At 37.3% G+C, this 12,383-nt stretch overlaps 1 protein-coding gene across 1 annotated transcript in view; it reads left to right on the top strand.

The window, feature by feature from the left end:
* LOC121365227 (hedgehog interacting protein) overlaps window positions 1–12,383 on the top strand; it is a 68,153-nt gene that overhangs the window by 12,606 nt on the left and 43,164 nt on the right. The window contains exons 3-4 of the mRNA XM_041489233.1: window positions 1,926–2,082; window positions 2,907–3,108. Of these exons, the coding sequence (XP_041345167.1) occupies window positions 1,926–2,082; window positions 2,907–3,108 (359 nt within the window). The remainder of the gene's footprint in view (window positions 1–1,925; window positions 2,083–2,906; window positions 3,109–12,383) is intronic.

The raw sequence follows: 12,383 nt of genomic DNA, 5'->3' as shown, positions 1-12,383 counted from the left end.
ACCCCTATATTCTTAAGTCAAATAATTCAACAGTAAGATTTTAGATTACCTTTGATTTTGGCATTGTATTTACAAGCCTTGGAATACTACTCTATGATTATATCAGAGTTCCTCTTCAGTTGTTCCACTTGAAATTACATCTCCCATTTTCTCTAAATAACTACTATAAATTAAAAGCAGCTCTTCAGAGATGAAATTTACTGAAGCTCCAAATCATGGTAATTAAACTTTTACACCACAACACACTACCATGTGTTTCCAGATATTATTTTATAGAAATCAAAGGCAGGCTTTGTCCTGTCATTTTTTCCAATATTTTTAAAGGAAGATATATATGAAAAGAAGTATAGTTGGGTGGGAAAGGCTTTTCACTCCACAAGAATTCTGGGATCCAAAAAATTTTCCTATTCCACATAAGGAAGAAATTGAACTCTTTCGAAATTTTCCATGAAGAAAGCCACAGAGAGACCACCCCAGGATAGCTAATAAAGTCGTTGTTAGGACATTTACTTGGGAAATGGGAGACTTAGGGTCAAACTCTTGCCTGACAGATGAGGGGCATTGACCTGAATATTCCTCTTCCTAATGAAACACCCTAATTACAAGACATTGGAGTATAGTGATACAAGGTTTGCTGTCTGGTTCTGTCTTTTTCATTTAGACCAGAAGTTTGAGCTTGGACCAGAAACATCATGTTAAGTAACATTTTGTCAAAACTGATAATGTTTCTGAAAAAGCTTTGCTTGTAAGAAATTGGCATTTTCCAACGAAACACAGCTGTCCCTGATCAGTTCTTATTGTATGTTGTAAGCCAGAAGTTTTATGGCAAAGATCTATGGATTACTGCATTATTCACAAGTGGTAAAGCCGTGCATAAATTAGGCCTCTAATTCCAATTAAGTGCTAATTCTGTGTATCCTATGAGTTATGTCCTGGACTATAGTACATCCTAAGACAGTTGCCAGTAATGCAAACAGGAACAAAGGTAACTTAAGACATATCATCTCGACAATGTTCTGGTACGTCTGTAACTAGCCAGACTCTGTCCTCTTAAATTTAATACTCCTGATTAAAACCTAGATTGAAATGACTAGAAATAGGTTTGTGAACAAAAATAGATTTTTTTTTAATGTCCTTAAACATAATGCAAGAAAGTAATAGCAATAGTGGCAGGGTTTTTCTTCAAAGGCTCCCCATTATATCAACTTTGTGTTTCTTTGGGTCTTCAAAGTCCTTCCCATTTTCACCTAAAACCTAAGGACCACCTTTCATCCATTGCAGCATGAGACATATCCCCTTTTCAGGGGATGGGGCTGAGGAAGTAGACTTCACCAAGGGACACTGCTCAGCTACTTTAATGCTGGGAGTCAACCAGAGGCCAGCTGGATGTCAACGTGGTACAGTTTTCAGCACTACTTCCCACTTCTCACCTCTCCAACCAATGTCCATTGCTGGCACCATTCCACAAAACTTTTACTGCATGTCTTTTATCAGAGTCTTCACTGAGATTTTGACTAGAACTAATCAGTTATTTTAAAAAAGTTAAACAGAAGCTGCTCAGGCTATTTTACAGCAGATACTACACTTGATTGATAGGGTTAAAATTAGGGGGAAGTGCGTCACAGCCTCAACTCTGAACTTTGTCTCTTAATTTTTTAGTGAGTGAACGATTGTGTCATTTTGAATGAAACTTAAGCACATTGAAAATGAGGTTTAATACAAATACAGATGAATAAACTGTGAAAGGCAATGCTCAGTTTGTGTTTATACATTTGTGTTTACTCAGAGCAGACTCTCTTTTTGCAGATAGCCCTTTGTTTAAAATGTCTTTTTCCACTATAATCTATTTAAAGACGAGTATGATGACAAAAAACTGCAGACATGACAACACACTAAATATTTGTATGCTCTTTTGCATTTTTAAGGTTTCCTCCAAACTACAGCTGATGAGTTTTGCTATTACTATGCAAGAAAAGATGGTGGTGTGTGCTTTCCAGATTTTCCAAGAAAACAAGTGCGAGGGCCAGCTTCTAACTCCCTGGACCACATGGAAGAATACGACAAAGAGGAAGAGATCAGCAGGTTCATAAAGATAAATGCTGTTTAATCTGAAAAAAAAACCCTAGCAAAGCCTGTGGTTTTCACAGTGAAACAGCTCCGTGTGTGCTTATTCTGAGCAGCTGTGTTTTCCAGATGTGAATTTCTTTTGCTGCTGCTAGAGTACGTCAAAAGAGAAAGTTACACCAGCTTCAGCACTTCAGTACCATTTGATATTTGCCTTGCTGAAAAGGTGTTAGAATCCTGCTCTGATCCACCCTGTGGATCTTGGTTATTGTCCAGCCCGTGGATCATTCATTGTTCTGGGAAGTAATCTGTACCTAAATTTAATATTACTAAAAACCTACAATAAGTTTATTACTAAAATGTTTATGTTGTGATCTTCAGTTTATTTCATTTGTGGGGTTTTTTTTCTGAAAATAATTAAATTAGATTATTCCATCATAAGTCATTATTTTAAATTGGATATTAGAATTCAAATTTTATCCAAGTGATGAAATTTACTGTGTTTATTTTATAGTCAAAATTCTGTATTTCTAAGTTATTCTCTTCTTTTGCCAACTTTTTTCCCCTCCCATTGCTCTACATTTTGGATCTAAGTTTATTTAATGTTCTCTTTTTTGTATGCAGACCAAATTTTCCTCAAGTGAAGTTAAAGCTGATTTTTTGTATTATGTGCTTGCATACATTCAAGGGAATAATTTGTACACATTAATATATTAAAAATGTTTTATTATAAACCTGTTTTTAATATCATTGCACAACAACAATTTTATCTTTTAGGGACACTGTTGTGTCATGGTTACGAAAAAGAATAAATGTCTCACTATTTCTTTAAATTTCTTTAGAAAACACAAGCACAACTGCTTCTGTATTCAGGAGGTTGTGAGTGGACTAAGGCAGCCTGTCGGAGCAGTACATTGTGGGGATGGATCCCATCGCCTCTTTATCCTTGAGAAAGAAGGATACGTGAAGATTTTCACTCCCGAAGGAGACATACTCAAGGAACCTTTTTTGGATATACACAAGCTTGTTCAAAGTGGAATAAAGGTTGGATTTTATACTTACCTCTACCTTTTTATATTTTAGCATGTATATGGGAGAAATGGGAAGAATATTTTTTAGTTATTAATTAAATTTAAATAACAAAAAAGAGTAACGACGAGAGACACCACAGTTCTTTCTGGCAAAGAAGTGAAAACTCATAGTGGGAGGGGAAAACAGCGTGTTGTAACTCTTATCAAACTATTTTCTTCCCTTCATTTTTTCCTCACTTTAAATTCAAAATGAAACTATTCAGCACCAGCATTCCATGGCACTATCTTTGTATTTTCATCCTTTGGGCTCATTTCCATCCCATTGAATTCAGATGAGTTTTGCTGTGGTGCCAGGGGGAGCAAGTTTGGCTTAGGGCCTCCCCTGCCCTCCAGATGCTCTGTGATGCCCAGGGAGCTGGACACAGGAGGGGGCCTGGGAATGCTCAGTGATGCCCTGGAGAGGAGCAGGAGTGCTCATTCCCTCTTGGCTCAATCCCAAATGTAGCACAAGCTTCCCTGGGTGGGAGGCTGCTTTAAAACTGTGTGGGTTGGAGTGGCACGTAAAAGTGACTGACTCTCTAAATTCAGACATGAGGGTTGGTGGGTTGAACAGCTTCCTTCCTGTCCACTGGGAACACTTTTGTGGTTGGGGCAGTGAGTGGGGAATGGGCACTGGTGGGAATATGTTGGAAGGTGGAGGTGAGAAGTTACATCTAGTTATGGGGTAAGTACCAAACTCTTAAGTCTGTTGGAAGATATTTTACCTCTGGAATGCTGTCAAGTGTTGTTCCATGTTGATTTCTTGTCACAATTCAGAGTGATAATGCAAGTAAAATTCAGATATATAAAGAAGTTTTAAGTTGTAATCAGGTTATGCCTAGAACAGTCAGGACTATGTATCAAAAAACCTTCAAGGATGAAAGTTATATTGACACACTCTTGACAGAGGGATCTTAAATTATAATTGTGACAAACTAGATCTATTTGAAATGAATAGCACATGTTAACTGATAATTTTGTTTCAGCTGTAAGGGCAAGAGGCCAATTAGGATAGACTTTTCTGAGTGAAAATCTCAGAGGTTTTTAGTGTGTATTGAAAAATAGAGTGATGAAACATATTGCACCTTTTTCAGGAAAAAAAAAAACCTACTTTATATGATTATGTATTTTGCTGAATGCTTCCCTTTCTGCCCCTGAAGATAACCATTATGTTCAAGATATCCAAACAGAATGGACTAATCAGGGGTGTTTTTGGACAGCCATCTAAGGCTGTTTCATATTTCTTAACCAAAAGTTCTGATCACTTGTACTCGTGGAAAACTGACAGTGAAATTTCCCCAGAACTGTTATTGGTCCCAGAGAAACCTTTCTTGAGGAAACTTTTACAGCTGCAACTTGAAGACAAGGCTAAATGGAAAACTGATTTTCCGTGCTTCTGAACAGGCACTAACCTGCTTGATATGACTCCCAACAGGTACCCTCAGGATCAGATACAACTTTCAGTTCTGTTTTAAATCCGTGACCTGATCTTTTTAAAAAGTCATCATGTAATGATCTACACTGGATCTGTTTCAACTATAACATTTTGTGTAAATAATTTGATGTTTCTAAGCTAGAAAGTCTAATTCAATTCCCTGAGATAACAGTCCAGTGACTGAGGATAATTGTGTTGCAGTATTTAATGGAGGCTGGCAAGAATGGAGGCTTTATGTACTTTGCAGGGAAGGAGAAAGGGAATGTGCCTAGGAGCAGGACTCCAGCTCTTAAACAGAAAGAGTAAAGAATTTGTGGAATGAGTACATTACATAAAATAATAAATAAATCAAAAACCCCAAACCCCATATAACCTAAATGATAGTTTCAAAACAAGGGTTCTTAAACATTTTTACATTTATCCTCTGCAGTCTAGTTCCAGTAATCATGGTCCATGGTCCCTTACCCATAAGGATGGGAGATCACTGTGGCAATGGCAGCACTGTCACTACTTGGTAGAGTACTTGGTTTTACTTACCTGTTACACACTTCAATAGTAGAAATCAGTAGTACTCTGTGGACAGATGATTTTCCAGCAGGCAGTGCAGAACAGTCAGCAGTTACAAAAAACCTCAACAAACCGCTGTGTAAAACACCGCATCCACTGGCACAGTGCAAACATCATGGAATGTGTCCTCTGTGCTCACTTAGGAACCATGTATAGTGCCAGAATTTGGATGTACACACTTTGAAGAAAACAAAAACCACTCATCTGTTTTCCAGCCTCGGAGCAATAATAGCAAGAAAAAGCAAACAATTTTTTTTTCCCTAAAAGAAGTGTAAAAATTTTCTCTCTTACACTCAAGTGTCTGAAAACAGCCTCATCTGCTATTTTCTTTTTCTACCTGAAATACAAACAAATACTTAACTCCAGTGACAGTCAAAACAGCAAAAATACTTTTTCAGATTTTAGAGACATATATTGTACTCAGTAAATAATCAGAATAATGATAATGACCATGCCAATAATGCAGCTGTGGTTGAATCAAAGGTAATATAAACTGATGCCTCTGAAAAGAATTTTGGACAGCTATCCTATTAAGATGTTTATAATACCAGTAGATGGAATAATACAGTGGTGGTTGATTTTGTCTTCTTTTTTTAATGTCAAGAGGAAATTTAGCAGTGATAAAATCATTACATTGTCACAAAGTAGCAAATCTGTTCCAAAGAATCAACTTAAAACTATCCTGAGGCTGATATAACTAAGAAACTGAAGTGATATATTTCCTTCATAAAAATAATCCTGGAGATTAGTTTTGATCTCACTAACATATTTCACTCACTACAGCACTGGCAGTCAGATAAGGAGAAAGACAATATACAAAAACAGAGGAAGAGAGGCGATTGCATTGTATAACAATGAGTCATGTTTCCCTCCTAAAAAGATGCCTTTTTGTTTCTCTAATGGTCCCTGGTCCCTGTGTTGATGAAATTCATTTGAAACCCGTAACATTGCTCTAAGCAACTTTGTAGGGCTTCTTCATGGGCTCTGCTGCCCTGAGCACATCAGTAGGATTGTATGGGCTTGCTTCTTGTCCATCACTCCTGGGAAGGTCTGTAGATATAAATAGAAAGTAAGTGAGAAGAGTGGTACAACTCTTTGCCTAAGTTTTATTGGTCCATTAGCTTTTAATGTTCATTGAAGTCACTGAGGTTCTCTGCTTGAAAATTGTTGCTGCAGTACAATTACTGACAATTACATGATTTAATTTGAAGGAGTTCAAATTAAAAAGGAGCAGCAATAATTTTATCTGCTGCCAGTATCTCAGAAGGAATTAGCACAAGTGTGGAGAAGCATTTCATAACAGAGATATATTCCATGAATGGATGATAGTGACTTATGCTTCTTGGTGGCCCTACTCAAGAGAACATTAGATGCAGGATTCCTGAAGATTTAAAAAAATTTTTAAAAAAGCTTAAGAACCAATTTTTCTTTGCACGTCTCCCGATTTCTAAAACTCTTTGACAGCACAGTTAGCAGGAATGCTTTTTTGATCTTCTATTTTTTAACTTAGTTGTTGGAAGCCATTAATGGTTATTAATCAACGATTTGCTAATTCAACATCTGTGGCCTTCTCCAATGCATTTTATGTCACCCTGGCTACATAAGTATTGTAGTGTGTGGACACTTGGCCAACCCACTCCTGTCACGTCCTCCCCTCTTCATGAATGTGGTGACAAGAAAAACCCATGTACCTTGGTCTTGCCTCAAAGTTGAGCAAGGACATGAGTGAGACATGGACCTGTAACTCAAATCTAGACCATACCTGCCTCAACTATTTAGGAATATCTAGCCCAGTGTAGTGGAGAAAATACTGATTCCATCCTGTAATATATTAATGTACCCATTAATATTGTGAACTATCCTGAGTGTATACAGAAGAAAAGAATGAACCTTTTACCAAAAAACCCTCATATTACACCCAAACTAAAAGTCTGCTTTCTCTGTTTTGGTGATTTACTGCTCCATTGTGTTGTGGTGAAGAGAGCTGTTAGTTGCAGAGCAACATTTTACAGTTCTTCCTTCAAAGTTATGTAGCAAAGACAAATTTTTAATGAAAATATTAGAACTCATTTTTTCTTTGTCTGATTTTCACTGCTTTTATTTTCTTTCTGTTTTAAACTATTGCCAAGTAGAAAAGAGGCAGAAAATTGAAATGAGAAGCTATTGAACTAATAATGGTAACACTTTAAGTGGCATTTAAGGAGACCTTAATCAATTATCTAGAAAGTTTAGACCTGATGTGTCTGAATCTCTTGTCAAAATTTAGGCAAAAAAATTAAAGGCTCCAAAAGTATCATGCAAATACAATTTTATCTCATTATGCTCTCAGCAGGGAAAAAAAAAAAGTGTTAAAAAATTCCAAACACTTGGATTTAATGATTTCCTGAGATGTAACAATGCTGAATATGCTGTTGTTACAAGATCAGTCCAGTCACCTGGTACTCAAAATTGTATCTAACTTACAAAAAAATAGTCAATGCTGTAGCAGTTCTCCAACTTTTCATACTCCTGTGATTGTATTTTATCTTATAAACTGTATTATTTCTTAAGATTTGGGAACCTTTAGGTTAGCAGCAATCACCATAAAATGTAGCACAACCTATTACATCAATTTTCACTTACTTTCTTCTCTCCTGAGCCCAAAAACCTGTATTGGTCTAAAATATATTGTTCAGAAGGGAAGGCATCAAGGTACGGTTTGGCAACTACAAAAAAATTAGGAACTTACCACTTCTCTTGGGAATTAAATGCTATAATCACCTTTCAGGATACTTTCTGAAAAGCTAAGTAGCTCTAGGGCTGCAACTGTTCATCCTTAAATCATTTTTGTGGTCCTTCCCTATAATCATTCAGCTTCCCCAAATCCTTTTAAAAATAAGGACCTCAGAACTGTACAAAGTAGCCAAGTTTACTGCTGCCAATGGTAAAATCAAGTGCCTGTAGTTAGAAAGTCGTTTTCTACTTATAAATCCAGTAACAGAATGAGCTTTTTAGGTACAGAATTGCAGCAGGGCTTCATGTTCATTTGCTTGTCATCTCTGATCCTTAGGTTATTTTCAGTTTATTGCTTCTTTTTTTTTTTTTTTTTTTTTTTTTTTTTTTCTTTTTGTTTTGTTTTCTTTTTTTTGTGATTGTGACTAAGCTCTGGTGCAGCTCTGGTGTGTATCTGCTGGCTACAAGGTCATAAATTGTGCAGCCAGCAAGAATGGCTGCACTCGGCTGCACTTTGCCTCACACAGTGCTGAGAGCAGAAATCCCTGCAAAATGGGTGTCCTTAAATTTGCCACTGTGCAATTACCACTTGCACATGTGTAGAGATTCAGTTATTTATAATTTTTTTTTAGATAGTAATAAAATATTTCTCATGCATCTCATGGGAATACCATGATAAAAGGCAAAGTCTCTGAGGAAGGAAAGGTCATGGCAGGGGAGGGAAGGGAAAAGGGACAGAAAATCTCAGTTAAGTGGTATCAGACATCACCATTGAGTTAAAGTCGACCTCTGTCACCTTCTTCTGATCTAAGGCTATGGTTTTCCTTGTCAGAAACACTTAAGCAGAAACTTCCCCTAAATATTAAGCCATAGTCACCTTCTTAGTTCATCTTGCTTTTAAACTAATAATAAGTAAGACTACTTTATGTGAGGTTTTAATTCCCAAAGTTTTTAAAATGCTATATTCCTGCTTAATTCCTTACAAATATTTTAACAGTCAGTTCTCTTTGCAGGGAAAAAAAACTCCATTGAAATATCTGACAATTATTTTAAGTGTATGCTCAGCAAATTTCCCAGTAATAGCCTTTAGATGAGTTAAAAGTTAAATATATCTCTTACTGTGTTTTGGTAGTTTTTAATCAGAGCACAAGTGCTTTCAGTTTGCAGAATCTTGTTAATGAGTGATCCAGTGATTCAGGCAGGAATTTTCTGTGATGCCATGAAGACTGCTGTGGAACACAGCAATTAATATGTCCAGTATAAGAGTATGAGGGTAGACTGTCAGGCATTAAACATGTTAACTGTGCTGCTCTGAGCCAATTATTCCAGAGTTTCTCAAGATCAAATGAGCATCTGGTCACCACAGGCATCTTTCTGCTGGAATGCATGATTAGTAGTGGAACATCTACTGTGCCTTCATGTTTGTGTCAAGATATTGGAGCAGACTGCCCAGGGCAGTGGTGGAATCTTCACCCCTGGAGGTGTTCAGCAGGCAGGTGGATGTGGCGCTAGGGATGTGGTTTAGTGGTGAACATGGTGGTGCTGGGTTAATGGTTGCACTTAATGACCATAGAGGTCTTTGCCAAAGTTAATGATTCCATGATTCTGTAATATTTAATCACATGAATATGTTTTATTCAGGTCATTCAACATATAATCAAATAATTATTTTTTTTTAATTGCCACTACCTCCAGCACTGGAAAAGCCTGCTCCAAGAAGATTACAAGAGGTTGTGCTGTCTTTGCAGTGAGGAGTGGCTACAGAAAACTAGAGTAAGCCAGGGATAAAATCTATTTAAAACTTAGTGTGGAAATTAGATTGTGTTATTTGCTGAATTGCTCAGTTCTGTCACTGATAAAACTTCTCACATATTCCTCTTGACTGGATGTGTACATTTGTTCTTGCATCTTGCTGATGCACAGACAGATCTAAGTTAACACACAGACTGCACATTGATATCCACAGGATTTATGTTACTGACAGAATACCCACGATTCACATAATTCCTGCTAATCCTTCCATCCAAGTCCAGCAATTTCAATTTATTTTCCTCTGAACACTTACATAGATGAGGCTGAAATCAATGAACCTTTCTTGAACTTTTGCCCTGATGTCACAACAAGCTGTGCTCTCCTTCACTAAGCACTATTTTGCTCTCTTCACAAAGGTTATTTGCTCTCTGCTCCCTTGAATGCCAAACTTACAGTGGCTACTAAATTCCTGACCAGTTAGTCCTGAAAGGGATTATTTTGATGTAGGGAGAGAAAGGGGAGGAGTGGAAGGTTGTATTTCTCTCCAGGCTGCACTGGAAGGACAGCTGAGAGGTCCTATCTGAATTTCTCCCTTCTTCAACCCAATGGGCCTGCAATTCTTCACAGTTATTCAGAAACAGACTGAAAACTCTGGAAAGTAAATCCTCATTGTCCTACCAGACCAAGCTCTCATCTCTATATGAAGAATGGGGATAGTCCACTACAATAACAATGTTGAGGCACAAAACATAAGTATGACATATATTCTATGATGAACAAATCAAGATTTCATTTTCATTCCATTCTGCAATTAATTGCACCAGTGTTGAGTGCAATCTCTATTTGCTGTCCTGTTCCTGTACTTCTGAGGGTAATGGAATAGTAAATCCATGTAAGACATGTGCATAGGCACAGACAGGGTGGCAAGGTGAATGAAATTATTAACATACAACAGTGATACATTTGGGGTATTTTTGGGTGTCCTGGAACTCCTCTTTCACTGTAGGAAAAGGGGGACTCCAGCATGTCTTTGGTGTGAAACTGAAACACTACATTGCCTGTGTTGTTGCAAAAATGACAGACCTCAGATTTCTCCTGGAGACTGCAGAGGGAAGTGATGAAGACTATTTTTCAGCACAGGTCTTGCAGGTGAAGTGATGTCAGGTCACAGGACATGGGAGTTTCTCACTCATCTGAGGTCAGAAGAGCAGCAGCCTGTGGCACAGCAGACATAATTTTTGAGGCCACACCTCACCTGTGACCTGCCCACTAGGCACCACAATTAATTGCTTTTAAATGTCTTGACATAATTGGAGCAGAAAACTCTGAAAGAAATAATGGTTAAAATGTGCAAATGGCCAAATGTGAAAAAATCAGGACATTGTAAAGATAAACCATGTAGAATACCATTGGTTATAGTGACCTTAAACAGTAACAAAACAGACACAACAGTCTACATGAGAATTTAGCCTTCTTCATGAAAAGGAAGATTTTTTTTCTCAATCAGTGATAAGTTCTTTGTCATTTTTGAGAGGGCAACGTTGCTATTGTGAGGACTTCATATACTTTGTGTTCAGAAACTGTAAAATACTGCATTTTAACCAAAGATTGTATAATGACAGTGAAATGGCCTGGATTTCTCATTAACCATTTGCAGACTTTGGTTCTAATCCTAATAGGGACACAACAGGCCTTTGAAAGAAGTTGTACCTTAGCACCATATAGCTTTGTTGAAAATAAAGTTTCTTACCATCTAAAAAGCATGTGCCAAAAGCTCATAGAGACCTCTATTTTTGTGTGAGAGACTGCACTAGATAACCATACTTGAGCTAGCCATTGTGGAACAGTGCCATGGCTCTCAGGTTGTAAGCTGACCAGATGAAGAATTGCCAGTTTATTCTGAGGAAATTTGAATCAACAAAACATAATAGTTTCTGTTGATTTTGGGTAGCTTGTCTCAGATTTGAGGAGCTGAGAGGGAAAAGAAGATAATACTTTATCATTTTACATGCACATGTGTAGATTTTCATGTTCTGTGTTTCCTTGAGAGGAATCCCATGGTGCCAATTAACCTAACTTATTCCAAAACAATTCTCTGTTTGGAAAGAATAATTTTCATTGTGGGTGTTCCATGAAATTGTATGCCTCATACCCTGTTATTACTGAGATGTGTGCAGTGCAATTGAGAATGCCAGTTTCTTTTCCATGCTCTGTATAGATTATAGCTGTATCCCACACACAGTGCTAGATAATCCCTACTTTAATTTTGTTATATGTACAAATCCTTTTCGAACATTTAGCGGTTTAAAAAATGTTAAAGTCCATGATCTTCTGAAACTACATTTGTTAAAACGAAAGGCTGAATTTAGAAGTAATCAAAACCAATGAATAACATGGCAATTATCTAATTAAAAGGAAATTATTGCTTTTGCTGAAATATAACAGGCAGATCATGATAGCCAACACAAAATGGCAAAGAAGGAATAAAGTTACGCAGAAAATTCCATGGTTTTTAGCCAACACAGTTTCAACCACATGTTTTTTTTTAATGGGAGGAGGTTTAACAGTCCACTTAGGCTCCAGGATTCATCATCCCTTTAAGCTCTTGGACACCCCAAAAACTGTAATGAGGTCCTAAGAATCCTTCAGGGAATCCATGACACACTGGAGCTCTCAAAACCAGTCTGGTGTTCCTGGGACTTCTTCTCTGTGCTTTCCTGTCCGTCAGAGCTAGGATTTCCTTTTGTTATATCCCTTGTACTGTGCCACACAGAAAAAGGGTC

Source organism: Pyrgilauda ruficollis, unplaced genomic scaffold (genome assembly GCF_017590135.1).
Source record: "Pyrgilauda ruficollis isolate IOZ18807 unplaced genomic scaffold, ASM1759013v1 scaffold91, whole genome shotgun sequence".
Taxonomy (NCBI): Eukaryota; Metazoa; Chordata; class Aves; order Passeriformes; family Passeridae; genus Pyrgilauda; species Pyrgilauda ruficollis.
Note: the sequence above shows the minus strand (reverse complement) of the source record. Positions and strands in the feature narration are given on the sequence as shown.